This window comes from Penicillium mononematosum (assembly GCF_028829835.1).
Source record: "Penicillium mononematosum strain IBT 11891 chromosome Unknown utg000005l:1.0-9366267.0:1.0-9372171.0, whole genome shotgun sequence".
NCBI lineage: Eukaryota > Fungi > Ascomycota > Eurotiomycetes > Eurotiales > Aspergillaceae > Penicillium > Penicillium mononematosum.
Genome location: NW_026643275.1, coordinates 306,818 through 333,691, shown reverse-complemented (window position 1 = coordinate 333,691; position 26,874 = coordinate 306,818). Strand labels below are relative to the sequence as shown.

Genomic DNA, 26,874 nt, shown 5'->3' with positions numbered 1-26,874 from the left:
CCCTATCATTCTCTTTTGGTCTTTCTATCCTAAACTGTCAGTCGTTTTAGCGGCATTGTTTTCTGGCGTTGTTGGGTCTTGGCATCATATTATACTTATTTTCGCCATTCATCATTGATTCAATAGAACTATTCGGTACCTTCATCATTTATTAGTAGAGTAGATATAATATTTTGTCGGCGACACTATCCTGAAAGGATGCGGTCTCCAACAGTATTCAGGTCTTAAGTATACTTGATATCCACTAAGCCTAATTAGGGGGTTCAACAACAGCTGGTTGACCAAATTGCCATCGTGACACCTCACCGCCTGCTTGATCTGGCTACAGTACGGGGACCCACGCCAAGAGGGCATGAGGTTATCTCGTCAACACCTTGGATCGTCGATATCTCGACTTCTATCTGGAGTGCCGTGAACACGTATGTATGAACCTCCTTATTGAGGTAAAATATATCCCCTGGCCAACCCTCTCCCGGAGATGGCCAGTCTCTCGTGCACTTACCGCCAATATCTCTTTCTCACCCACTGACACTGGCTATAGATCAATCCTGGGGTCATACAATAAGACATAGTACATGAAATTCTCTGTGAATACTAGACGTGAAGCCAAGTCTACCCCAGAGCCGTTTTATCACTTCCGTCCTTACCAGTCATTGGTTGTGCCTCGCTATAACTTCTGACTCTACACCAATCACATCAACTCAAAGACCCCGTCTCGGTCTGCTTTTCACTTGCCGTTGACTTACATCTCATCTCAATATTTCCAATATGTCCCGCCAACCCATAAACCTCATCTCAGACACGGAGTCTGAATCTGAATCTGATGGCGGCATGCAACTCGACGACCTAGACCGCGTCGACGGTATACCAATGTTCGACAGCAGTGAAGGTGACGGACTTAACGTCGATGGTATACCCATGCCGCGCCCTGGATCAGATGATGATTGGGACGTGAACGGAGACACGTCAAATGAACCAGACACAAGTATGTACTGTCCTCCCCTTGTCAAGTTCAACTCCCCACCTTCCACCATCTCTATCTCCACGGAACCATATGAATCCTTCTGTGCACAACTACATCACTCACTCCACCTCAACACTAAATCTACTCAATATAACCACAGCTTAATCTGCAAACTAATGCCCCAAAAAGGAAGATTCACTGGCCGCGCCCAAAACCCCCCTCACAACATCATACAACGGCGCCGGCCAAGACGACACAGAACCCCAAACTGCCTTTGAAAAAGATGCGCGCACGCGCTCGCATCTCCGCGACGAAAAACACGCCGCACTAGCCGTCCTCATGGACAGTGAGTTATTAGTTACATATGCGCTTGCCTCACGAGAAGTACGTTACTACCTTGATCTGTCCTGGCCTGACCTGTGATTCCTTTGAATCAAGCTCCATCCCCATCTCATACTCTAGTGGCCACTCCAAACCACGTTACAATTACAATTAAACCAAACTAACACCACAAAGACAATCCCCCAAACCCGCCGACGCTTCCTGGCAAAATATCTCGCGCCCAACGACCCAGCAAAAGCAGAAGAATTGTACGACCCGCGGTTCTATATTGCGCCTGATGGGAAGGGCGGGGAAGGGTCGCTTATTCGTGGTCGGTACCGGGAGGTTATTGGGGATATTAATGATCACAACTGGCATAAGCCGGCGCATTTGAGGGCGATGGATGCTAAGAAGGCTAGGGGTGGTGGTTCGCGCTCTGTTTCGGGTTCTAGGTCTTGTTCTGGTGCGAATTCGCCGAGGGTTTCTGGGGGTGTTGGGTTGGGTGCTGGGGAAGGAGGAGGGGCTTCGTTGGTTGGGAGGGGTTTGGGTCAAGGTCGGGGTCGGAGGGTGGATGAGGATGAAGATGAGGATCTATGAGTCACGAGTTACGAATTGATGCGAGGTGCTTTTAGCGTGCTGTTTCTTGCATTGTTTGTCTTACAGGGCTAGCTGAAATATTGAAGCTTATTGTGGCGGATACTCGACTACAGGCTATCTACTACTAAAGACAGACATGATACTAGAGTATTTATATTCGCTAAAACAGATCAAAGGGAAAGTACTATACAGAGAAGCCAAATCGACGACAGGGCCACCAGCCCAGAGAGGGAGACGAAGAGGTCAAAAAGAAAGAGGAACGGGGTATCATCGAGAGGATCCAGAAAAGAGCATAGCTTCTCTGGTGGGTTGTTTTTGTGTTCTCTTCCCTCTGTCCATCCCTGGGATATTACCCGAGAGACCCTGGCAACGCGGTGGCACTGCAGTCCGACTTGCGAACTCATCTTCACATTCTTGGTGGAACAGCTGATCACAGATGCAGCAGCCATCCAAATCGGGGGAAAGGGTTGAACAAGCAAGAGACAAAGTGAGAGAGGTAAGAGAAACCAATCAGACAGACTGTAGAAGCCCAGACCAAAACCAAGGCTAAGCCAAGCAAGACACAGGCATGTCTTACATCTCTTTCTCCTCTCTCCTCCGCTGCTCCGAGTGGAACAGACTTTCCATGTCTCCAACTTGCTTACGCTCCGAGACCTCTCGGCTGAGCATGCGAGCGTAGTGGGCCTGCGCATTCATCAGAGTCAGTCCTCGAGACGGCGGTTTGCTTTCCGGGTCATTGTAAATGGGGTGGTGCAGGCGGTGCGAAGTGGTGATCCGGATCCGACCGTCTCTCATGACGGGTGATTGTCATTGCAAAGGCTCCGAGCTTGAAGAGAGGCGATTGAGATGGAGGTAGACGTCCGTCCCATAGCTGCGGGAATCAATTAGCAAGGGTTCGTAAAAGATAGTGAAAGCAGAGAGGAAAAAAAAGAAAAAAAAGAGAAAAACATACCCCTCCATACTGATCAACTTCAAATCACCGCCAAAGTACCGTGCGTACAGTCGACTAATTGGCAGACCATATCCAAATCCAGCCATTGGTGCTTTAAAGTCGTTCTTGTCGAAATCAGGGTCTAGGTTGGGCGTTTGCTCCACTGTCGTGTACATGTAGGTCCATACAAGAGGAATCGACGACCGGGGGATACCACCGCCCTCGTCGGAGACCTTGATCGTAATGTCCTCTTTGCCTTCCGCAACTATTACCTTGGTCACGGGGAAATCATCCTTATCGGCACCATGTTGTTCGACGACCGCCCGAAGCGAGTTCTTGAGGGTCTCGAAGAGCATGTGCGATAGGTGTCCGGGAACATACATGAAGTTCAAGTCCTCCTTGCAGACCAGCTGCACCTTGGGCGCCTCGAAAAGACCGTAGTAGTCCTCGCAGACGAAGCGGGCATTTTCAATAGCCTCGAGCGCGATGTCACGAACGTTGGTCTTGGTACAAATTATTCCAACATAGTTAGGGTGTTTGACGTGCGTTTGTTCCGTGAGTGCGATGTGTTGACCGATAAGCATTCGTATACCAATTCTTGACATGTAAAACCGATCGAGGAAGGACTGAATCGTGGAGTCAATCTGCATGCGCTGCCGCGCACGTTTCCATTCCAGGATGCCTTGCGCCACTGTGGTCACAACTCCGTCGTGGCGGCGCTTGATCTGTTGGAGGGTCTTGGCGAATCGTTGGTTGTAGTCGTTGAGTTCCGGGGGCCAGTCTCCGCGGTCGTCCGCGGGGAAAAAGTACCGTCGGCCTGCGGCGGCGTGCGCTTTTGCAACGCCATTTCCATTGGCTGCGGTCACAGATGACCGGTACTGTCCTTCACGCACGCTGGGGTTCTGGGTTGTTTCAGAGAGGATTTTTGAAGGGCCGCCGTTCATCCGGCCTGGTCGTAACAGGCGTGCTTTCACTTCTTGAGTCAGGGTGGGGCGAGGAAGGGTAATGATTTCCTGGCATTCGGGTCAGTTAAATGGATACAGGATCAATTGTCAATGGGTGAGCCACATACCTCGAATGACTGCGCATACCAGTCCTGAACTCTTTTGATCGATGGCATCTCACTGAGTCCATCTGGTAGTTCTCCCAGATCCTGCACGCGATGTGCGAGACGAATCGGGAGTTCCTCGGAGAGAAATTGAGAGGCGCGGAATAGGGTACCTAGTGAGAGTTAGATGTTTGACTGGATATAGTGTTAGATCAGTTCATAGTTCGTACCTGTTGAAGGACGGTCACCAAATTGGACCATCTGCCTCAGCGAGACACCGGTTGCGGGGAAGCTGGCATAATGTCTGATGGTTTCCATCAGCCTCTCCGAAGGCTTCCACATTGTGGGGTATATTGGCCGAATGGCCTTGTAACAGATGTGTGTAGGAAGTGTTTATACCTGGAGAGAAGTGTTAAGGAGGAAGAGAGATGCGAGTCATCGGAACGTTTTCACTGCCGAGGTCGAGCGGTCCCCGGGTTTTCTCCGCTTGCGCTCTCCGGGGACCGGAGGAAGATCACACGACAGGAAATAAGCAACTTATGATTTACCTTATTGTGTATATTATTTATAGTCGATTCTTTTTTTCTTGTTCTTTTCTTCTATGTATCAAGAGTGTTATATTAACGCCCCAAGGGACTGATCTCAAAAGTCCGTTCACCCGTGAACTTCCAAGGTCCTATGACATAATGTTGTGGCCTCAGGCCGTCATGACTCACATGTCAGATATCAAAATGTTGGGGGATGATATAAATGATATACATGTGAAATGAATTATAACATCTTCTTTGTTCTTTCTAGTTCATTCTAAACTACTGCAACCTTATCCAGGGGTCTGACAGTAAATCCCCATTTGAATAGAATTGAAGTATATAGTTATCCAGTCCTGCAGAACTCAACCTTAACTGATAAAACTGATGAGTCATCGTCATGCAAGGAGCCCTAGTACCTCCCTAGTACCTCCCTAGGTAGAATGAGAACAATGGGATAGTATAGGCTATAATCATATGTATAACATAGTGCACTAGCTCTATAACTGAGATGTCTCAGTAGTCTATAATATATAATGTCAATATAACAATCTATGTTTGATTTCCCTCTCAAATAACTCGATATATCTATAGATTATATATACCTTCAATTTGTAGATCAGATATAACAATATGAACCATTCCAGCGCTATACGCAATATGACTCAGTTTATATGACCGTGCATGCACAATCTAACGTTTTCGTACTTTTGTTAATTCCCCTCCATTGCCACCTATTGCCCTCCCCCCCCTTTTTTTAGCCTTGCAATGGCCATCGCTAAGAAAATGACACTTGTCGAGCACCGCGGCTATCTTGCATTTCCTGGCGCACTCTTTATTCTTAATTGGACTCACTTGAAAAATCATCTATATCTTTTTTATATTAGAGAAAGAAAAAGAGAGAGAAAAGTCATAAGATGATGCAACGGGCCACGTTCCCACCGCTACCCATTCGCCCGTCCAACAGATCCGCTTTCTGGAGACTCAGGATTCCCTTTTCGAGCTCTTGCTGTTGTCTAGCAATTATTGTCTCTGACTGGCTATTGTTTGGCCCCTCCTCCTGTTTTGTGTGCGTTGGCCAAAAAATATCTCCCTGAAGAGGGGAAGAAAAAAAAGAAAAGAAATCAATGCTGCCCTAAAAAACCTCCAAATCTCCAAATCGTCAAATCTTCAAATTCTCCATCTCTCCAATTCCTTGACAACCCTGCATCGGTGACTATTATATTTAACCCTCTCCCGGCATATACATAGGGAGAATCCCCCGTCCTCCGAGCAAGATAACATATACCCTCCGGAATCCACACAAATGTCTCGCCGTCGAATATCCCACAGCGAGATGAACGAATCCCTCGCCTATCCCTACATGCAGTCCAACGGTCAATCCAACGGTCAATTAAACGGCTTACCTCGTCGAGGCCCCATTGAAGGCCCCAATGGCCGTCGTCTCATCCGTCGCGTCACATGGCGCTCCTCCACATACAAGCTCATGGCCACCCTGTGGGTGCTGGCCGTCCTCTATATCGTCTGGCTAGTCCGCGACCTCTTTCTACCCCCCGAATCCGAAGCCCCTCCTGCTCAACCCGAACAAAATTAAAGGCGCTGTGTGGGGAACATTTTCGTCTTGGATTGGGTGTTTTCTTTTTCCCGGAGTGGGGGGGTTTGCCCATTGCGGGCTTTTGCGCGACAAAGTCGACTTTTTTTTTTTGGGATTCTGTGGATATTCGGGTCTGAGACGTCAGAAGTCTTGGGCAGAGATGCATTGCGCTTGGGGGGGGGCTCCTTTTTTTTTTTTGGCGCCCCGTGGGAGGATTGCGCCGAGGAGGATACATCCACACGGCTGGCTTGATTTGTTGCTGTACGCTTGGAGGCTCCGGAGATTCTCCGGTTCACTGGCAGTGACTCGGGCATTTCCCGATGGATATATTCTGCTATGTCATTGTGTTGGGTGGATTCGACTTGGCTCTTCCTTCTCAATGGCTTGACTTCTTCTTCACGGGCTATATCTGTTGTTCGGCACTCAATTGACCCGAACAGCTTTCCTTTTCCTTTATTCCTTTTGCATTACTTTCGTTACGATTGCATGTCAACAGCGTTCTATTGCATATAGTCATGATTACCATGCAGGCTGATAGCCTGAACATTTCCATCTTCTCTCTTATTCATGGGCGGTTCAATTGTCGGTTCTTTAATACAGCAAAAGCGTTGAATATCTTCATCTTCTCTTTCTAGAATCTTGTTTTCACTTATCACTCTAGACTCATGACACAAATTGACCCCTCCTATCTAAACCCCTCGAAGATTTGCAGCGCGGGGCATCGGGGAAGCAGGGAAGTGGGGTGGGAAATTTTCCTCAAGGGGATATCCACAAGTGGAACGTAATGACTCGCATTCAATTTGTATACACAATGATTCCCTTCGCTTTCGTCTATAGGAAATCCCATATCTCCCATCTCCATCTTTTTATATAACTTTTCACATTCTAACAGATCCACAGAATACGGATGTGTACTAAGGTACCTTAAACGTACAGGGCAGACGTCTCGCCCTTGGCAATGGTGCTCGCGTAGGGCTTGATGGCGGCGGCCACCTCCGTGCTGGTGAACTTCTCGACCTGCTGAGGAGCACGGCCGACGAAAGTGCTGGCATCCAGAAGGGTGTCCAGCTGCGGGATGATGGGGTTGAAGAAGGCGGTGCGGCGGATGCGCTCGATCAGGTCGTTGTCCTTGCCCTGCTTCTTGACGTTGTCGGCGGCTTGGTGGGAGAGGACACCTGGGTACGTTAGAATTCCGGCTCGGATGGGAAGTGATGAGGGGACAGAAACTTACGGATCTCCTCGTGGGCGTCCTGGCGGGAGAGACCCTTGGCGACACAGGCCATGATGATGTTCTCGCTGAGATATGCTGTTAGCTATATCCATTAGATCGGTTGGATATGTACTCACGTGGCCATGAAGGGAAGCTCGTCGTTGACGTGGCGCTTGATGACCTCGGGGTACACGACGAAGCCAGAGGAGACGTTGTCTAGCTGTGGTTAGCTATAATCCAAGTTTTTGATGACTCTAGAAACTCACTCAGGAGGATGAGACAGGCGTCAGCAGTCAGGTAAAGCTCCGGGATGCTGATACGGCGAATGGCACTGTCGTCCTAGTACAAGTTAATACAAGATACTAAATTAAACCCGGGGTATACTCACGAGAGATCGCTCGAACCACTGAGCGGAGTAGGTGTCCAAGCCGTCCTTGGGGAGGTTCTGCAGGTGACGTCCGAGCGAGCACAGACGCTCAGAGCGCATGGGGTTGCGCTTGTAGGCCTACGGATTATCAGCCAAAAAAGTCCCATGACACGACAGAGAAACTAACCATGGCACTGCTGCCAATCTGGTCCTTCTCGAAAGGCTCCTCAACCTCCTTGAGCATGGCAAGGTGACGGATGTCAATGCCAATGCGCTCGCAGGTAGCACCGAAAGAACCAAGAGCGTTGCCGACATCAACATCGATCTTACGCGAGTATGTCTGGCTGGAGATGATGAAAGCGGAGCTGAAGCCGGCCTTCTCGGTAACAAGCTCATCCAGGCTCTCGACCTTGGCGTGGTCACCGTTGAAGATCTGCAGGAAAGACGCTTGAGTACCGGTGGTACCCTTGACACCACGGAAGCGCAGGTCATCACGGGCACGCTCGAGGTTGCGCAGATCCATCAGCAGATCCTGGATCCAGAGACAAGCACGCTTGCCAACGGTCACCAGCTGGGCGGGCTGACCGTGAGTGAAGCCCAGACAAGGAAGGTCCTTGTACTTCTGAGCGAACTGGGACAGCTTGTCGACGACAACAGCCAGCTTGGGGATGAGGAGGTCGAGACCGTCACGGAGCAGGATCAGATCGGCGTTGTCGGTGCAGTAGCATGAGGTGGCACCCCAGTGGATGATACCGGCAGCGGCGGGGGCAACTGAGACCAAAGGCGTGGACGTGGGCCATGACATCGTGTCTCCGGCGCTTCTCCTCCTCGGCGGCAACGGCGAACTCGTCATCCTGGATAACCTGGTGGGCCTTCATCTGCTCGATGGCTTCGGCGCTGATAGGAAGTCCAAGCTCTGTAGCCATGATTCAGTCAATTTGGATGTCTTGCTTCAACTACCTCCGATCTCGGTCGAGGCTCGAGTCTCCCGTACCTTTTTGAGCCTCCGCGAGCCAGGTCCAAAGCTGTCTCCATGTGGAGAAGCGCTTCCGGGGCGAGAAGAGGTACTTCATCTCATTGCCTGATCAATTGAATATGGTTAATCCCGATCTATACAATTTCCGGGTTTGCCCCTCTATAAGAGGGGCAATTGGGACTGACTTACTCGCATAGCGCGAGTTGAGGGGAGTCTGGTAGACATCGTTGCTTCCGGACATGGTGTCGGTGATAGTCTGGACACTCAAACGAAGAATTGAGCAACGGGACGGAGGATAAGACAGGGACAAGGCAATGTGCGAGCAAGGAATTTTGCTGCAGCCCGATTTTAGCGGGGCTTATCAGTCACGTTATCGGAGATGATCTACTTGTCACATGACCCCATACATTATTTCAATGGTGATGATCCACCAGTAGGGAAAGCAGATTTGGTGATTGGAATACATTATGATATTAGCTCGTATAAATGATGATCCTGTGTGATTTCAACCTTCGCCCAGGAAAATCAAGCCAACTGCGCCAGCTGTACCGATAGGCTTGCCTTATCGTACTTGATGTATTTGCCACGGCCTTTGTCGATCTCCACATATCGATCATAAAAGCGCGCATACAGGGGCTCGAGAACAGTCTGCAGCTCACGCGTCAACGCAGTGCGCACCTCGCGCTCCATGTGGAGGGTTTTGTGTCGAGACACCATATCATCGAAGCTCGCGTTGAATGCTTTGAACTTGTCCTTAATCGCATCTTTATCCTTGGACGACAGGGACTTGACGATGGCACTTGAATCCACGTTGCCGCTGGAATTGCGTTGTGCCCCACGGGAGGTATACTGCACATCAAGAAGGTACTGGGATGTTTCCTTCCATGCATCCAGATAGGTAGACGTCGCGCGCTTGCGGAAAGTGTCGATCCGGGCGATACTGTCTGGGGTGCCCAAATAACGTGCCAGCTCTGGGCTCTGTCGGATCGACCGGTCGACCACGCAGAACACGTTGGACAAGAACACACCAAGCGCTGCCTTGGATCGATGGAAAGCCCGCCCTCGAGCTTCCAGGGAGGTCATTAAAGCCTCGATCATATCTAGAATGAAATGCGACAGGAGTGTGCCGCTGTCTGGGCCTACATCTAGAGGAGCCGAGCCGGTGGTGTTGGACTTGGCACGCCAGTTTCCATCTCCCAAAGATGTCAGGATAGAAGCCAAAGGACCAGAGTATCCTGTCAGTGTGGCCAACGAGCTCATCACTTCCTCCACGAGAGGCACCGATCCGCCGTCCGGTGGGAGTGGCGCCGCGGCAGCTTTGCGCTTCGTTTCCTCAATCAATTCGGAAAGAGAAGACTTTGCAGTCTCGCGCACAGGCCGAAGAGCCTCGATCAAGAGACTCTTCAGTTCCGCGGCCTTGGAGTCAATCCGATAGGACATGGCAGTCACAATCTCGATGATCTCAAAAGCCAAGAAGCAGTCCGTCATTAGATTGGCCTTTATATACTGATTGAGCTCACGTAGTGTTTTGGAGTATTCGCCCATAGCTGGGAAGAAGGTAGCCTGCAACGCCAGGCCTTGCTGATCTCCAGTGAACATCTGCACGATGATACTGTGCTCGGTAGTTATGAAGGCTTCCAGCGCATTGGAGTAGATACCAATTCCATTGGTACCCTGCTTGTAAGGGCCATCGGTGGGTCGTCGTTTGACAGTATTGAGGGATGCAATGGCGAGATTCTGCAAGCTAGATGCGATGTACGGTCCTCTCACTTCCGCATACACCTTCAGCGCGGGGTTATCCCCCTTGCCGCGCTGAGAGCCATGAATGGACGCAGAGCCGACCGCCGAACACAAGGGCGCCATATGGGAGATAGTTTCTTCGGGTATGGATGGAAAGGGGAGATCTAGAAGCGCCCACATTAGTTTTCGATCTAGGTCGTTTGGCCGTCATACGCATACCCTTGGTCAGATAATGTAGGGGTTCAACCGGAGTGGCATGCTGGCTCAGTTCTCCTCGTAGCAGTTCTTGAAGTTTTGCGCTTCCGGTGTTCAGAAGAGAGTTGAAGTCGGCAATCGCATTCTGGTTTGATCGCAGATTTGTTGTGTTGAGGTCGACCAGCGCCTTTTCAACACGTTTCATCGCCGACAGGTACTGTGTGAGACCGGAGCTCTGTGGTCTGGAGAACGGTCAGCAAAAGACTCGGGGTCGTGTGTCCAAAGATAGTAGATAAGCACATACCCTGCGCGAATGATGCCATCTTCTCGGTTCTTCGCATCGAGAGGTTGGCGCAGGCGGTCGATGGCATCGTTGACCTTGTCGATATTGCTGTTGGTGATTTGAAGAGATTGGGTGTTGCTATAGATGGGACCAATGGCTTCTTTGACAACTTTCCCTCCTGTCTCCAGGCGTACCATGGAACCTTGTATTTTCTTCGTGAGTCGGTTGAGCTTCTCGAGGTTCGCATACAGGACTTCGACCTCCGCGCTTTCCTCGGCGTAGGCGGTATTCCTTGGTGCCACCATGATTAATTGTGGAATACAGTTCAGGCAAAATCAATCTAGAGAGACCATATCACATGTCACCAGGACCCCTCATGTCCTTCGCGGGCAAATGCAATGGATTGATTGTCCCCTCCGAGCTCCATCCAGTGATAAGGAGCTCCGCCACGCTAGTCCGAAAGTAGCCAGCGGCCCAAATCCGGCCTTGTCACGTGCTATTAAATCACGTGAGTAGATGACGTCATGCACCGGGGGCTGCTAACGGGTGGCTTGCAAGAAAAGGCAGGAAGGGTTTGGGGAATCCTTCAATGGATCCCACTGGATGCCGCAGGCCTCTTACTTTGCCCCTAAGCTCCCTGTCTACAATGGGCGCTGCAAGGGTGCCTCGTCTATGGACGGTGCCCCCCGCTGCCCTAGCTGCATACACTGCGGGGGAATGGTCTCAACACAGACAATCAAGAGCTCCATACAGTACGTCTCGGACACGATACAAAGATTTGGAGTCTAGCAAGTCCAATGCGGGCTCAGATGGACTTGGTGAGGAGCGCAAGCACGATGGGTCTATCTGGAGCAACATCGGCCACAAGCTCGATGAGGTCAAGCAAACTGTTGGCTCCGGCGAGTGGGCAGATGTGGGTAGCATCAAAGACTACATCATCCCGGACTGGACACGATTTCTACCAGCTACTGTCCAAAAACTCCAGCGCGAGCTCTCCCTCTCGCCTGGCTCATTAGCAGACGATATCTGGAAGGAGGCACGGGACCCCGATATCCACCCTGAGATTCTGCGCGACGCCGAGGTACGCGTAAGTGGGGATCTATGCGATGAAGAGCAGGAATTTAGACAGCAAAGGCAACGTAAGGTTGTAAAAGCATTGTCGTCCTACCTCAACATACCTGAGGAGGACATCCACCCCGACGATGTACCGGTCATTGCGATGTGTGGCTCGGGAGGTGGTCTGCGTGCTCTAGTTGCAGGCACCGGATCGTACTTGGCAGCACAGGAAGCAGGGCTGTGGGACTGTATTACCTACACAGCTGGTGTCAGTGGCAGCTGCTGGCTGCAGACGCTTTATCATTCGTCCATTGCACAGCGAGACTTCGACAAGCTTGTCGACCATCTGAAGAATCGTCTTGGTGTTCACATTGCATTCCCGCCGGCAGCTCTTAATCTCCTCACTACTGCTCCGACAAACAAGTACCTCCTCGGTGGGTTTGTGGAGAAGTTGAAAGGTGACCCTGGGGCGGACTTTGGGTTGGTAGATATTTACGGATTGCTGCTCGCAGCGAGACTCTTGGTCCCCCGAGGAGAATTGGGAGTCTCTGATGCGGATTTCAAGTTGTCGAACCAGCGAGCCAATTTGATAAATGGGGCTCATCCGCTCCCCATCTACACGGCGGTGCGGCATGAGATCCCTGTTGAGGCTGTCAAACACGAAGACGACCAGACCAAAAAGCATCCAACACCTGAACAGCTGGTGAAAGAGTCACGAAATGAAGCATGGTTCCAATGGTTTGAGTTCACTCCCTACGAATTCTTTTGTGAAGAACTCAATGCCGGCATTCCCACCTGGGCTTTGGGACGTCACTTCAGCGCAGGCCGCTCCGAGGTTTCCGCTGAGAACCTCCCCATCCCGGAGTTGAGAATTCCCGGGCTCATGGGTGTTTGGGGTAGCGCTTTCTGCGCGACTTTGTCTCACTATTATAAGGAGATCCGGCCTCTTGTCAGAGGCCTGGCTGGATTTGGTGGAATCGATTCTCTCATCCAAGGCAAGAACCAAGACTTGATCAAGGTGCATCCCATCGACCCTGCGGGTATACCTAACTACGTCATGGGAATGAAAGATCAGCTGCCCGACTCCTGTCCAGAGTCGATCTTCCGAAACGAGCACCTGCGTCTCATGGATGCGGGAATGAGTAACAACCTGCCAATCTACCCACTCCTTCGACCCGGGCGCGATGTTGATATAATTGTCGCGTTTGATGCGTCTGCGGATGTCAAACAGGAGAACTGGCTTTCTGTGGTAGATGGGTACGCCAGGCAACGTGGTGTCAAGGGTTGGCCCGTCGGCGCCGGATGGCCTAAAGATGCGAGCCTCAAGGATACCGAGAACGTCCTGCGCGAGCCAGAAAACATCACTGAGGAGCAATTAACAGAGAAACTCGCCGACGCCAAAAATAACTCTGGAAACCAGCCCGCTGATCAAAAGCCCAAGTCCGGCACGGACCTAAGGCTATTGCAACGTTTGGGTCGGCACCACGGAAGAGCGAACATCGAACGACGAGCCTCCGCCATCCAAACGTCTCTTTGATTCTCCCCACAGCGAAGACCATTCTGAATCCGAGTTCCACCTGATGCGACCAGATGCCGGCATCGCGGTTATCTACTTCCCTCTGATTCCCAATCCTTCCGCACCAGACATTCCTCCCAAACCTAGAGTTCGTCCGCGTGCAGCTGCTCAGTCCATGCGACAGGATAGCTCTCAAACCAAAGACCCGGAACTGCCCCTTGCTCCACATCCCAACTCGATCGACCCGGCAGTTGATGATTTCCTGTCTACTTGGAACTTCATCTATACGCCTGAGCAGGTTGACTCCGTCGTTGGTCTTGCAAAGGCTAACTTCTCCGAGGGTGAAGAGCAGACTCGCCGTGTTGTACGTGCTGTCTATGAGCGCAAGAAATCCGATCGTCTGCAGAAGGAGGCAGCAGAGCTTCGGAAGAAGATGGAAGGCTTTGTGCCTCTATAATTCTGCGCTCTATTATCTCAGTCACCTACCACCGGAACAAACCTGACTCTGGTTGAAGCTGCATTCAGTGCCACGCCGTCGTGAATATAGACGTTGCTTTTTTGACATTTTTGCCTCGCATACCCCTGTCCTTTCCTTTCATTTTCATTCTCATTTTTGCTATTGGTTTGAGTAAAATAGAACCTGACATATCTAGATTTCACGCCATCACGTTCCTAGCGAGCTGCGATATCCCTTCATTTATGTAACGTACAGAGTAAACGACCTGCGCCAACAATCCAGCATAGAATAATCAATTCCATGGTATATTTATAAATACACTATGCACTATGTATTATTTATGCACTTGTACAAGCTCTAGCTAATACTTATTTCCCACTCGACTCATCAGAGCTCTGATCTGTTTTACCTGCTGCCTCCCCATTCTTCGCATAATTCGTCTTCACCCCCTCAAGTCCTTCACTATGCACCTTGTTGATTTTGACCTTTGAGCCCTCATCATCGGTAGTAGTAGTCGTCGTCTCATCATCACTTCCAGCAAGACTAACATCCCGACTATCATCCGTCTGCTTCAACAGCCCAAGTTCCTTCTCCAGGGCATGTTCTTGCTCCTTATTCTTGTCCGAGCCACCTGCAGCAGTACCTGTTTGCGGCGAACTCTCAGAAGGACGCTGGTTTTCCTTCTTATATTCCTGCGGCAGTCCACGCCAGTCAGGCGGCTCGCTTTCATGGATGGGATCACCTGGTTTCGGCTCGCTGATGCGCCTCCCCGCTGCCGGCGCGGTATCCTCACTCTTCTTCCCTTTCCCTTTGCTCTTGCTAGCTGCACTGGCTTCCACGGTCTCCGCCGCAGGATATCGCCACACTACCTTCAGCTTGTCTAATGCCCGGATCCCCTTCCTTGCGCTCCCCTTGATCCCATCCATCGCGTCCCATTCTGTCTCAAAGACGCCCGAGTCGTGCTCGGCTCCGCCTTCGAAGTACGGGTTGAACCATACGTGCGCGATAGAGGTTACCATCGCGAAGCCTGTGTAGGATGCTTTGCTGCGCCTCTCGAAGTCGATGTTCACATCCGAGCTAGGGACAATGAGTGGCTTGTTGGGTTTGAAGATCATTGCTGAGACACTGCGGCCCGCCGGGGACGATGAGCTGGAGACATCAGATCCCGATACCGTCGGGGACCAGGTCGCAGACGAAGCAAGCGCGTTCTCGCTGTATGCCTTCTTCATCTTGGGGTCCGAGTTGGGATTTGGCTTGGTAGCGTCCTGTTCCTCAGATGTCGAGCCTCCATCTTCAACGATGGTACGCTCATTTCGATGGAACATATGGAAACTCTTAATCTTCTTCCCCTCATCCACATACCCCTCCACAGCAACCTTAACCCCATCCCTCAATCCCCAGATATGAACCTCCAGGATCTCCACCGGCCGCTCGACATACTGCTTCCCCATCTCGTTCGCCCATTTATCGATATACCCGACATATCGCAGCTGACTGGGAATGCTAACGCCGTTCCCGAAGCCGACCCGCATGCGCCGTTCCGTAAAGCGTTGCAGCGCGTCTTCCTTCTTCCACCCTTCCTGGCTGATCAGGTATGCACATGCGATCGTCCCGCTACGCCCTTTGCCTGCCTTGCAGTGCACGACAGCGACCCGCTCGTTTTTGTCCGTGTCGGGTGAATCTTTCCCCTTGTCTAGTCGTTGTAGCCAGTTCCGCATGCTGCCCATTATGTTGGGAATATGCGCGAATGGCGGTGGGTGGTGGTCTGGCCAGGGGAAGTGGTGGATGCGCCCGTAGACCTCTGAATCGGGGTATCCTGTGCCTTCGGCGCGGAATTCCCAGATGCACCAGTTTGTGCCATGTTTCGTGTCGAGGAAGTTGACTAGCGCGTCTAGTGGGTTGCGGTAGGCGCGCTGTGGATATGTTGCTGATGGACCAGATGTTGCGATGACTGTGGATTATGTTAATGGGGGCGCATGTTTTGGCGTGGCCGTGATGAGTATGGTACCATTGTCTGTCACGTAGCAGAGATCTAACCCTGCTTCTGCGTGCTGTTGTCTTGGACCTGCGACTATCTGGCGGAGAATGGATGACTGGGATATTCCAAGGTCAGCAGTTAGAAATTTATAGAGATAGAGCTGGCGTACCATTGGCAGAGTATATAGATGTATATAAGTTCTGAATTCCACCAGAAATATGTGGAAAAGACAACATACAACTCCAAGCTAGCACGGGGACTTATTTTCGAGGCGGAGCGGATGATGTCACCGGGTCAATTAAGCCCTCTTGGCTATGTAGGTACGATCTACTATATCCTATTATACACTACATTGTTGAAGCAAGAAGTTCATTTCCTTTGTACATCGTACAGTCCCAGATTAAGTATGTTGTACACAAAATATTTCCATCAGTAAAACAGAAATTCCCAATTGAGCCACATGTCACATGCTCATTAAAAGAGACCAGACCCCTCGAGACCATCCATTACATTAAAAAAGGAAAATAAAAAGCCAAATCCTCCAATTCGAAAGAGTCGTAGGTCAAGATAGGTAGCAATTTAGGCAATGCCGTACTCCTGAGTAGGCTTCATAACAAACTTGATCGGGTTGTGGTCAGGGACGGTAACATTCTTCGCGCCATGCTGGTACCAAGTCGCGAGGGAACTGTCACTGAGATAGGATTTCCAGGAGTGGGTGACATCGACATTCCACTCCGGGTTTGCGGCAGGGGAAACAATGGTTGTGATATTCTTGTCGTCACAGAGGACCTTCTTGCCTGTGATGCCGTTGCAGTGGGTGCGGAACTTGGGGGTCATTTCATTCTCACGACCGACAATGTCGTATTTGTAGACGCAGCCACCTTGGGAACAGCCCATGGTGAAGTTGGATACGCTCCAGATAATGTCGTCGGTGATTGTCTGGGACTGGAGGGCGGCGGGCGTGCGGCAGCTAGGCCTGCCAGTACGATTGGGAGGATGGTGGTGAGTTGCATTGTGGAATATGAGATTGGTTTCTTTTTGGTAGAGAAGAGTATGTTTTAATGAACGATTATTTGTTGGATAGAATAATAAGGAGGGGAGAGGAATTATATAGTTGAAGAGGCGGCAGGCGTTTACCCCGACGGGAGCCCTTGGCACTCGGGAACCCACGCCGATCACTTTCAGGGGAATGTTGTGAATGAACCTTTCAGTATTCGATACAATATACAACAGAGCTTGATTTCTCCAAGGCCTTGGAATCTTCGAATCAATCGTTGTTTCGACGTTCATAAAATGTCTTACTGTCCGACAGTTACCCCATGATCGTCATCGAAGTCTTTCAGTCGACTATTTATAGTACACAGATCCACAAACAGGGAACAGGGCCAATGGTTCAAGGCACCAGGGGTTCGTTTTGGAAAAAAATGATTTGAAACAAAACAGGGAAATAAAATTTGTTATGATGCTGGGGCAAAGATGTAGGTAATACAAGTGCGAAGAGACTTATAGTACAGGTTATATACATACTGACCAGGTCGAAAGTTGTGTGACATGCTCAGAAAGGGAATTGGGTGTTCCTGAGGAATTGTGTGGCTTGCATTAGCTGCATATTCCAGGCCACCGGGCCGTCAAGGAAATGAATATTCTGATTGAAATATGCCCTCAAAGGACATCGAAAGAGTTCCACCAGTTTCATAGTTTCACTCGGACTTGGCAGAGCCACTGCCAGAGCCACCGGCTTCCCATTCATCCCAACCCTCCTCTCTCATATTTTGTTCAATGGCAAGGCGGCGTCGTTTCTTTTTTCGACGCTCTTTGTTGTATTCACGTCGCTGTTCATCTGACATGTTCAGGCGACGAACCGCCGGGGTACAGGGTGGCGACCAGCTTTTTCGTTCGCTTCCTTTTCCTTCTGTTTCTGCTGCAGCTCCTCATCCAGCTTTCTCACATCGTCTCGAATGAAAGGGTGGTACTGCAGTCGCATCGCAAACTCGTCCACAGACCCGGCGCAGATCTCACGGATTTCCACTTGCGTTTCAGGGCTGAGTCTAGCGTCCCGCTTCATCAGGTCCTGGAAGTACATGAAACCGGACCGGAAATTTCCCGCATCCAAGCACATCAGGATAATAGACTCGAAGGTAACACCGTTCGGTACCACCCCAAGTGATGCCATCTCTTTCACCAGGAACATGCCCGATTCGCGGTTGCGGGCCGTTCGGCACATCCGAATTAGAGCATTGTACACTCGCACGTCAGCGCCTTCGGGACATAATGTATAGAGCTCCTTGTAGAACCCAACGCCGTCATCCACCACGGACGGATCGTCATGGGCATCGTGTTCACAGAGATCTGCAATAACACGGACAGCGTCGATGGGAATAGTTCGTTTCGCGTTCTTCAATCGCTTGAGAATCTGCCACGCCTCCCGACGATCAACTTTACTCTGTATCATGTGCGCAAGGATACGCTCCGTTGAGCTATCCGCCAGAGGAATCTGAGCTTCGTGCATGGTGCAAAGCGCTTCAAATGCAGCGGGTAGATCACCCGCCGCCACGTGCGTCTCGACAAGTCTTTCATACTGTGTGCGCTCGAGCGGGATCCCGCTCTCACGGAGGTAACGGAACACAGAGCTCGCCATCTCTGTATCACCAGCATTTGCAGCCATTTTCAAAACGTCATCGCAGACTTCAACGAGCGGATGCATGTAGCCCAGTTCAACCATCCGCCGCCACACGTAGTGTGCCATGGGATAATGGCCTTGCTTCCCTGCCTCGGTCAACACGTGCATCCAAAGACGATAAGTCATGTCATGGCCCTGGTCGACTCGCGCACGCATCACGTTGTACACCTCGTCCAACTCTCCATGGTCGCAGAGCGTGTAGACAATTATACTGTGTAGCCAGTTTTCCACAAATATATCCTTGCGCTCCATCAATGCAACGTGCTCGAGCGCGAGCTCAATCTGGTTCTCGCGGAGAAGACCAGCCGCCACAAAATGCCACCCAGCTGGGCTCAGCGTGAGCCACCGGTCTCGGAGCTTGTTGAGGATTTCCTGTCGCAGGAGATAGTCCGGATGTACAGCGAGGACCTGTATGAGGAATCGCATCGTTAGCTTCGCTTTGCATATATAGCTCGGTTCAACCAGATAACCTACCTGCAATGCACCGTGGAGAGTACCAGAGTCCGCGGTGATGCCATTATTCTCCATTTCCTCCAACAGACCGCGCACAAGCTGCGGCGAGCCCCTCTCATTATCGGTATTTGCGAGGATCAATGCCTTGTAGTGGCGAGCATTCGGCTGGACATGACGGTCGCGAATGAGCAGCCGCAGGATCTGCGTTATGTGTCGAATGTTCGGCTTGTTGTCCATTGCATATTGCAATCGGGATTCTAGACCTTCATTCGTTTTTCCTAGGAGGTCGTCTTGCACCTTATGCGTTCGTGTGTATAGCGGGCCTTTTCGTCGTGTGGGTGGCCTGTATGTTGGATCTGGAGAGAGGTGAGCATCGCGATATTCATTCTCGCGTGGCTCCCGTGCTTCGCTCCGATCATTATGGTATGCCGCATTATATGGGACTTTGTAACTATCGCCGCCTGAGGTGTTGTAGCATCGGCGCGAACCCGAGCTCGGGCTCGAAATCGAAGGTAGCGGATATAGTCTCGGGTTTCGTCCCTTGGGTTTGGGGAATGATGTGGATCGACTGAGGCTCAGGGCTGTAAATGACGGACACAGAGAGTACCATAGCCCATCGAGGACCAATGCCCGCCGCGACATATCCGCTTGTGGCTAACTGATCGGAAGCTTAGCCTCCGCGGATTTGATCTGGAGTTTGATATCACGTGACAGCCCCGAATATTCACTTCTTGAATTGTATGGGGTTTACAGAGAAAATATGTAAGTCTGGTTTGGGCTTTCGCAATGTAACATTTAGAGGTAGTTGTAAATCGACCAAGTGACCCAGATACCGTGAAAATACAGAGCCAGATACGCCACGGCCATGCTCGATCAAACCGTTCCACCGGACCTTCCGAGCGACCTTACCACCGTCTCCTCCGGGGTATCTCGTTTGCCGTCTTCTTAAAATCATTGATGCAGAACAAGCTTATGTCTAATTGGGGCCGCCTCGTCCCCGACCACGTCCACCTCGGCCGCCACCACCACCCCGACCACGGCCGCGGCCACGATCACCGTCTCGCCCACCGCGACGGCCTTGTGGTTGGTTCTGTTGCTGCTCTTTGACAATTTCAACGATCTCTTCGGGAACTCGTAGGTATTTGATCTGGTGGGTTGTTAGGATGTAGCCCAAAGCGGGGCTCTGAGGCGAGCGCTCGTCAGAGGACTTACGTTGTTGCCCCGGATGTAGACTTCGGGTAATCTGAAGAAGCGGTCGCCCTCGGGACTCGTCTGCACTACCTCGCGCAGAATGAGGTTCATAAAGTTATCGCACGTAACCAGGTGGCCGTTCAGAGTTTCGCCGTTCTTCAGTTCCACCAGCATGGGGTGGCCCTGTGCGGCCGTGAGGAGACCAAGAGGCAGCTGACCAGAAATTGACTTAGTATAGGTATCGGAAAGGCCGTCTGGGTGAAGCTGGAGCTTACCATTTTGAAATGCGATCGACGAGGTGGGTGAAGGTGGGAGAGAGTTGGCGCACGGAGTGAAGGAGCGTGGGTTACTGCGTAGGTCCAAAACCTGAGACTTCTGAATTAAATGGAGAAATTGAACCCTAATGAAGGGACCTGTGGGTTTATCTGCTGATGTTGAGGGTAGCAATGGATTCAAGCTTCAAGAGATGCGATGAGGAAGCCGGAAAAAGGGAAGTGCCGAGCCCAAATGTGGCTCAAGTGCCATCTGCAAGGAACTCTCATGCTTCTTCTTATGTCCTCGAATTTATGCCTACTACGTATCAAATTCTCATGGACATACCAGTATATGGGCTTTTGTTAACATAAAGTAGTGGGTATTGACTAGGGTTGACTTTCTAAAGTTGCACACCATTGGAGAACGGTGTATGAGACTGCAGTTGAAGTGCTAAAACAACATACTCGTGGCATTAAATAGTACATAAGAGAGGTTGCCGCCGCAAGGCTTCTAAACCTTTGGTCGCTTAGCTAGCTCTGTTTCATCCTCCTCTTCATCATCCATAACCGTGAGCTTGCGCTTGGCACGCCGGTCTCGGCTACCAGTAGGAGCCTTGCTAGCCTGCTCGTTGGCCTCTGCCTCTTCATCCGATTCATCTTCTGGCAAGCGGCCCGCGAGCGCATCCAATGTAATCTCGTAACCTTCCTCCACATTTTGGACCGTAGCATCAAGCTTCTCCACCCGATCGAGAAGCTCCAGTTCGTTCAAAAGTTCTTTGTGTTTTTTATAGAGACGCTGCTTGGTCAGCATACGCCACCAGTAGTAGCGTCGGTCATTCTCATTTTCGGCCTTGAACTTTTTGATCAACAGTCGAGCGAGGTTTGTGCCGCCGGCCAGGCGGTGGCTTTGAGGGATCTGACCGAGGAGGTACATCTCCAGAACGTGTGCGAACTGCGTAGGTTCGATCTTGAACGATTTGCGGATGTCGTGGAGCAGTTTGGTGGGGATGAGGGCGGAAGTGGGCACCTTGCGAGGACGTTCTTTTTAGAATACGCCCCGAGGGGGTCGGGGTTGAGATTCACATTGTGCTTCAGGAACTCCGGCCGCAGCAGACAATAATCAGCTGTGTCCCGCAGCGCGTCGAACTGTTCATTGGGGTCTTCGATGGTTAATTCTAGAATGGTTGGGTCTGCGATGCAGGCCGCGTGGATTGTCGTATATAGATGAGTGCCGTGGCCGGCGCGGTGGTGTGAAGGGAGAATGAGGAACTGAGCAATGCGGTTCCGTGCAGGAAGCTCCGAAATGTTGACTTCTGGTGGCGGGAACGCGTCGTTCTTGACTGTGGGGGTCTGTGACTGATCCCGCTGGTAATACCAATAGCGGTACGTTGTAGCATATCCGACGATCGAATATGATGATGCTGTTGGTGTCGGAGGAGTCACCTTCTCATACCTGTAGATTTTATTAGCCTCAGGCCACGGACGCCAGCACAGCAAGAGAACATACACGAAATATACCCTCCACCGGTCAAGTGTCCACTCTGGGTCATTCGTCTCTAGGGGAGTTCCAGCTTCAATGAAGAGGGAGACGAGAACCTGCATGCGATCCAGAATTCTCCGCACTTCCGGGTTCGCAAGCGATCCAGCCCATATCTCATATTTTCTGTCTTCGACCTCGTAGCCAATGACAAACTCGCCTGGGGGCTTGAAATCTTTCGCGTCAGGGTCGTTTTGAACAGCTTGTTCATAGTCTTGGAGATTGGCGAAAGCCTCTGCGCAAAATCGCGGTTAGCTTATATCGCACATGTTGTCGAAAAGCTGAAACTCACCTTTTTGGACAAAGGGTTTCAAAGTGTCGAGAAGATCGACAGCAGCTGTGTCACCGACCGACTTGAACTTCTCGTCGTAGGAAATGTGTAAATGAGGGCGCAAATCATGAGCCGCAAAACGCAAACGGATAATTAAGCCTCTGTAGCCAAAGATTTGCTCATCGTCACCAAAGATAGGATAGGTGAATTGGGGGTGGAACGTCGAAAGTGTTTTCGGCTTCTTCTCGCCAGGTTGAATGACGGTAACATGGACCGCATCGTTGGCGTTGCAAGACCCTAAAATGGATATCAGTCAGCTTATATGTTGGCGGCGTCGGATATTGGGCGACCATGGACTTACATCCATCTTCGCTCGCCATTTTGACGGGATATGTGGTTTTTGAATGTCAAATAAGACAATGGAAGACCTGAGGTCCAAAGAGAGACGCGAATACGCGCGCCCCGGCCCAGGCGCGCATCAGTATTACCTAATCTGGATCTATGGCCCGGGTACCAACTTCAAGGATTAAATACTTCGACAAAAGATTCCAACCTTGGAAGGAAACGGATTATACGGCCTCCATATTTTCTAGATTCGGGACTATTTACATGCGACCAAGGCGCCCCGTATGTTGCACAGCCTAAAAATACGAGGTTCGCAGGCTGTCTTTATAGCTAGCTTCTATTTATACTCATGTATGCTCTTCCACCGCTTCTGAGCTAGTTTCCATTTCCCGACTGATTTCTTCAGTTGAGGTATCATTTCCAAAGCCCGCCGGATGCCTGTCGTACATCCTATTCGCTCAAGCGTTCCAACAACCCAATCATGGACTTCATCGGGGGTCCCTGCTGCTCCTCCAGCAACTCCTAATGGGAAAAGCAGCATGAAGGTACCATTCAACAGTGGTATATGTGACGGGTCTTCGGCAACTCCTTGCACGGATATAGCTTCCTGACTGGCAACTCCAGCGCATATGTCAATTGCCATGCAAGAAATCATGTCCAATGCTTGCTGCCGTTGAATCACATCGTTTGGTGTAGGCCGTGCCATTTTCGAAATTTGGGATAGGATGGTCTCGTTAACAAGTAATCGTGCCCAGCGGTAGTGGTTGAAAACTCTCGAAACCCACATGTCCCTGTAGACATGATACTGGCCACGAAAGGTATGCTCGCACGTATTGGATTCTTTCACAGTAAAGGACCAGTCTGCTGGGAGCTGAGTTTCCCATTTGTGGAGTTCATCTTCAAAGAATAGAGCTGAGTCCACTACTGCTCTGGCGTCGGGCTTTTTGTGATGCAGATATGCATCGAACTTCGCCAATCTTACCAGTATGTCAATAAGATCGACGCCTGGCAAAATCTCTGGTGACGCAGAGGGTATGAGATCAGGAGACCAGCTCAGTAGATCCGGGGTGACAACCCTTTTGGAGAAAAATTTAACAATTGCGACAAAATAAAATTGTAAGTGTTCTCGGTGGTCCAAGTTCGTGAGTGATAGCAAAAAGGAGGATTGTGTAAGTAAGGCAGCCGCACCATCCATATGCACTATCCAAGAGTCTATCTGGTTTGGGGTACAGCTGACCATCTGTGCGGGTTAGTATGTTGCAATTATTAAGGCGCAAGCAGAAATCATGAACCTGAAGCGCCTACCTCGTATAGACTCAGCATGACGATCAAGTGGAGCGTTCTGTCGGGATTGGCCTGAGTGGGGTTCTCCACTACTTCTCGCACAGCCTTGATAACCATGGCATGTTTCTCCCGAGACATTATCCGCAGTGCTCTATCGTTATTGACATTGGACAAGGCAGCAAGCCCAACTGAGACGACAGCATCTCGACTCGACTGGTCGAGAGTAACTGCTCCAACATGAGGAGACGGCTGCACAAAACCTACATGTGGAGAGCCATCTGATCTGGTGGCCACCCGTGTCACAAAACGGTCAACAAAGAACCTCAACCCCTGGTCATCCAATGGGATGGACATCGAGGCAGTAATTCTCGGAGTCGGGATCAACTGGTCCCTGCTCTTGCGGACTAAGGCATATGACGGCGAACGATCGGCTCGTGAGCCGGGGGTGGATATGTCAGATTCTAGAGCTGCTCTATCCTCCAATCTTCGACGGACCTCCGTCTTAGCCTTTGCTTCTGCACTTCGTCGAGCCGCCCTGTCATTCTCATCACGGAACATAAAAGAGGGCACGTCCCGATAGCCGCCACATGGCTTGCCCGCTCTCCTGCATTGGGAACACACGGGATCAAGACGATCACACTAAACCATGTCAGTATACAATTGGTCCGGTGTTAGGCCACGCTCCTTGCCTTTATCCGTCTTTCTCGACAACTGCAGCAACCTTTGCTAGGACGACCGTAGAATGGCATTGTCTCTGAGTATATGCGAGTGTACCATATTAAATTCTAAGTAGGCAAAGAATTCGTGAGAATGAGCCCAGGGAGATGGGTCGATGACTGGGGGCCTACACTCCACTCTGGTAGATGCTTGGCATCAGCCTTTCCTAATTGGGTATCTGTTTCATGGTTTAGTCTACAACATACATACATACTCCGTACACATCGGATTTTAGTCATTGCCTTTGATTGTGGCTATGTCATTTCGAGTAAGCTCTTATTGGGAACCCTCAGACAGGACTTCGACCCCCGGAGTTGTTGGACATTTGGTTCAAGCACACCACTAACGAACCAGCTTAACAAGTATAGGGGAAATTATATACATGAAATAAGGTGTCGATTAGCTAGGCTAGGAAATACATATGATAAAAGAACTCGGGCAGGGTCAGGGGTTGAAAATCCCTTTTGGGGCAACTAAACGTAGATCTAATGTATGTGGCAAACATGTGGCTGACCCTCTTCGTGGTGATGATGAGACTTTTGCGACGTATCAAGTGGGGCAGTGGGCAAAGTTGTCGATGTGCTGGCTGAAGTTGTACTGCTCACTGAAAATGGGGGAGTCCTACTGTCGTCTGCAATAGTTGATGATGCAAATGTTTGGGTGCCCAAAGTAGCAGAGACAGCAGCAAAGTTTGTGGTGGCTGAGTGCGAAATAGGCGCACTTTGGCCGGATGTGCCAGGAGTCGTAGTCATTGCGCTAGGAGCCCAGTTCAATGTAGTGGACGCCCTTGATGTGGGATTTGCCGTAGGTGAAGCAGACTTGGAGGGGAAAGGTGCTATCACATCAGCCTCATCCATGCGATAAAGCAACGATCCCCAGCCCAACCCATCGTAATGGCCAGACCCTTCTCCCCAGGAGCCTGCACCGCCCTCCGCACCGCCGTAATAATCAAGAGTGTTGTTGAGATACAGAGTGGTCCAAGGTGCGTCCATTCGCTTCATCATGACATAATGGTTGTAGAGAAGCTCCCAGGTAGGTCTAATGGCCCCACGAGAGGCACTACTAACCTCTGTGTAGCTGACTATACCGTTCGTATAGGGGACGAAGGGGACGTCGTTTCCAAGGTTGTATCGCGCGAAGTACTCCATCCTAGGGCGATACATGAATAATTGGTAAGATGGAAAGGACTGCATAGTACTTACCCACGGAGAATCCGGCTGTCGTTATAGGCAAACAAATCCTCTCCTTGGTTCCAGGCCTGCTGTCCAATAACACCCAAAAGTTGCATGTCCAATGCCGAGTGGCCCTGGTCACGACCAGATTCTTGGCCTTGGCCAAGTAAAGCCCCAGTACCTGGCTCTTCAATGATATTGGTGATAGCATTGTTGATCGCTCCCGTTCCATCGCCGGTCTTGAAGTAATTCACGGCGAAATTCCACACTGTTTGGTTATCGGTTATGACGGCCATAGCCATCGCCGAAGCGACATTGCACAACTCCCAGTTCGCGAAGAAATGGAGAACATTATGCTCCGACGGCTCTTCATGGTTCAGCCATCTGTAGTGCATCGGGATAAAGATATTATTGGCCATTTCCACGACAGCTGGGAGGACATTGTCCACGAAGGGCTGGTAATCGCGGAGCAGTTCGGCTGCGTTAGCGAGTTCGTACCCCTGCAGGCCAGCTGTGAGGTACTTATCGTCGCCACCGTCGATTGAAATGAGAGTGGTTGCCTATGCATGTAGGATATTGCTAGCAGCATCGGCGCAGCTCGTGTTTCGGGATATCTTCCAGCGCAGGCCGAGATTGAATGCTGCCGCGACATCATGCCAGAGGAGCTGTGCGTTCGCAGTGTGGTCTTCCCAGGTGCTCCGATAAACAACGCTAACCGGTGAAGGAGTGTAGCTGGGGTCAGAGAATGGGAGATTGGTCAGGGTATTCCAAGATGTAGTCCATGGATCCTGGTTGGCCTTGATCTTTTTCTGCATGCGAGAGATATCGCTATCGGAGACGAGGAGACCGGGGTGCACAAAACTTGCTACCAGGGGGAGAAGAGGGATGACGAAAGAAAGAAAGACGAACATTGCGAAAACAAGGGTAGCATAGATCAACACGAATTTGGCAAGAGAAAGGAATTAACGAGAACAATACTGAAGCCAGAAAGACAGATGATTGAGGACCAGCCTAGCAATATTAACTATATCATTCTGTGTGAAATGAAGCGGATAAATTCGAGATCCATTGAACTATTCCGCTCTTAATCTGAAACAACATGTGTTTCAGTTATGCGCTAATTTGAATAAATGGATTTCCGGAGAGCTTGTCTTGCGAAGAAAGATGAACCACTGCATGTTTCATTGAATATGTTTGGGGCAGGAGCCCA

At 50.6% G+C, this 26,874-nt stretch overlaps 12 protein-coding genes across 12 annotated transcripts; 3 read left to right on the top strand and 9 right to left on the bottom strand.

The window, feature by feature from the left end:
* Window positions 1–768: 768 nt before the first annotated feature.
* N7519_008250 (uncharacterized protein) lies at window positions 769–1,882 on the top strand (the record flags this gene model as incomplete). The annotated part of the gene is made up of 3 exons (XM_057295026.1): window positions 769–985; window positions 1,158–1,348; window positions 1,481–1,882. 3 exons carry the CDS (start codon window positions 769–771, stop codon window positions 1,880–1,882), a joined length of 810 nt encoding a protein of 269 aa, XP_057142908.1.
* A 573-nt stretch (window positions 1,883–2,455) lies between these two features.
* N7519_008249 (PDK/BCKDK family protein kinase) lies at window positions 2,456–4,207 on the bottom strand (the record flags this gene model as incomplete). Its single annotated transcript, XM_057295025.1, has 4 exons — window positions 4,092–4,207; window positions 3,886–4,034; window positions 2,835–3,826; window positions 2,456–2,672 (listed from the first exon to the last, which is right to left on the bottom strand). The coding sequence occupies exons 1-4, from the start codon at window positions 4,201–4,203 to the stop codon at window positions 2,456–2,458; spliced, it is 1,470 nt and encodes a 489-aa protein (XP_057142907.1). The 5' UTR covers window positions 4,204–4,207.
* A 1,487-nt stretch (window positions 4,208–5,694) lies between these two features.
* Window positions 5,695–5,982, top strand: N7519_008248 (uncharacterized protein; the record flags this gene model as incomplete). The annotated part of the gene is made up of 1 exon (XM_057295024.1): window positions 5,695–5,982. The coding sequence occupies one exon, from the start codon at window positions 5,695–5,697 to the stop codon at window positions 5,980–5,982; it is 288 nt and encodes a 95-aa protein (XP_057142906.1).
* A 924-nt stretch (window positions 5,983–6,906) lies between these two features.
* On the bottom strand, window positions 6,907–8,776 carry ade13 (adenylosuccinase ADE13; the record flags this gene model as incomplete). The annotated part of the gene is made up of 9 exons (XM_057295023.1): window positions 6,907–7,157; window positions 7,214–7,278; window positions 7,330–7,408; window positions 7,459–7,531; window positions 7,581–7,697; window positions 7,747–8,220; window positions 8,351–8,475; window positions 8,554–8,640; window positions 8,725–8,776. The coding sequence occupies 9 exons, from the start codon at window positions 8,774–8,776 to the stop codon at window positions 6,907–6,909; spliced, it is 1,323 nt and encodes a 440-aa protein (XP_057142905.1).
* A 284-nt stretch (window positions 8,777–9,060) lies between these two features.
* On the bottom strand, window positions 9,061–11,058 carry N7519_008246 (EXO70 family protein; the record flags this gene model as incomplete). Its single annotated transcript, XM_057295022.1, has 3 exons — window positions 9,061–10,439; window positions 10,495–10,712; window positions 10,775–11,058. The coding sequence occupies 3 exons, from the start codon at window positions 11,056–11,058 to the stop codon at window positions 9,061–9,063; spliced, it is 1,881 nt and encodes a 626-aa protein (XP_057142904.1).
* Window positions 11,059–11,399: 341 nt separating this feature from the next.
* On the top strand, window positions 11,400–13,782 carry N7519_008245 (putative phospholipase A2 (PlaA); the record flags this gene model as incomplete). Its single annotated transcript, XM_057295021.1, has 2 exons — window positions 11,400–13,278; window positions 13,301–13,782. The coding sequence occupies 2 exons, from the start codon at window positions 11,400–11,402 to the stop codon at window positions 13,780–13,782; spliced, it is 2,361 nt and encodes a 786-aa protein (XP_057142903.1).
* Window positions 13,783–14,150: 368 nt separating this feature from the next.
* On the bottom strand, window positions 14,151–15,932 carry N7519_008244 (putative phosphatidylinositol-3,4,5-trisphosphate 3-phosphatase; the record flags this gene model as incomplete). Its single annotated transcript, XM_057295020.1, has 3 exons — window positions 14,151–15,733; window positions 15,791–15,875; window positions 15,930–15,932. 3 exons carry the CDS (start codon window positions 15,930–15,932, stop codon window positions 14,151–14,153), a joined length of 1,671 nt encoding a protein of 556 aa, XP_057142902.1.
* A 407-nt stretch (window positions 15,933–16,339) lies between these two features.
* N7519_008243 (uncharacterized protein) lies at window positions 16,340–16,657 on the bottom strand (the record flags this gene model as incomplete). The annotated part of the gene is made up of 1 exon (XM_057295019.1): window positions 16,340–16,657. One exon carries the CDS (start codon window positions 16,655–16,657, stop codon window positions 16,340–16,342), a length of 318 nt encoding a protein of 105 aa, XP_057142901.1.
* Window positions 16,658–17,609: 952 nt separating this feature from the next.
* N7519_008242 (pentatricopeptide repeat protein) lies at window positions 17,610–19,535 on the bottom strand (the record flags this gene model as incomplete). The annotated part of the gene is made up of 2 exons (XM_057295018.1): window positions 17,610–18,848; window positions 18,915–19,535. The coding sequence occupies 2 exons, from the start codon at window positions 19,533–19,535 to the stop codon at window positions 17,610–17,612; spliced, it is 1,860 nt and encodes a 619-aa protein (XP_057142900.1).
* Window positions 19,536–19,869: 334 nt separating this feature from the next.
* N7519_008241 (U6 snRNA-associated Sm-like protein LSm4) lies at window positions 19,870–20,362 on the bottom strand (the record flags this gene model as incomplete). The annotated part of the gene is made up of 3 exons (XM_057295017.1): window positions 19,870–20,040; window positions 20,106–20,297; window positions 20,360–20,362. 3 exons carry the CDS (start codon window positions 20,360–20,362, stop codon window positions 19,870–19,872), a joined length of 366 nt encoding a protein of 121 aa, XP_057142899.1.
* Window positions 20,363–20,849: 487 nt separating this feature from the next.
* Window positions 20,850–22,526, bottom strand: hat1 (histone acetyltransferase catalytic subunit HAT1; the record flags this gene model as incomplete). The annotated part of the gene is made up of 5 exons (XM_057295016.1): window positions 20,850–21,365; window positions 21,422–21,791; window positions 21,846–22,110; window positions 22,168–22,443; window positions 22,508–22,526. The coding sequence occupies 5 exons, from the start codon at window positions 22,524–22,526 to the stop codon at window positions 20,850–20,852; spliced, it is 1,446 nt and encodes a 481-aa protein (XP_057142898.1).
* A 302-nt stretch (window positions 22,527–22,828) lies between these two features.
* On the bottom strand, window positions 22,829–26,575 carry N7519_008239 (Chondroitin AC/alginate lyase; the record flags this gene model as incomplete). The annotated part of the gene is made up of 5 exons (XM_057295015.1): window positions 22,829–23,731; window positions 23,797–24,414; window positions 24,996–25,641; window positions 25,695–26,224; window positions 26,315–26,575. 5 exons carry the CDS (start codon window positions 26,573–26,575, stop codon window positions 22,829–22,831), a joined length of 2,958 nt encoding a protein of 985 aa, XP_057142897.1.
* Window positions 26,576–26,874: the final 299 nt, after the last annotated feature.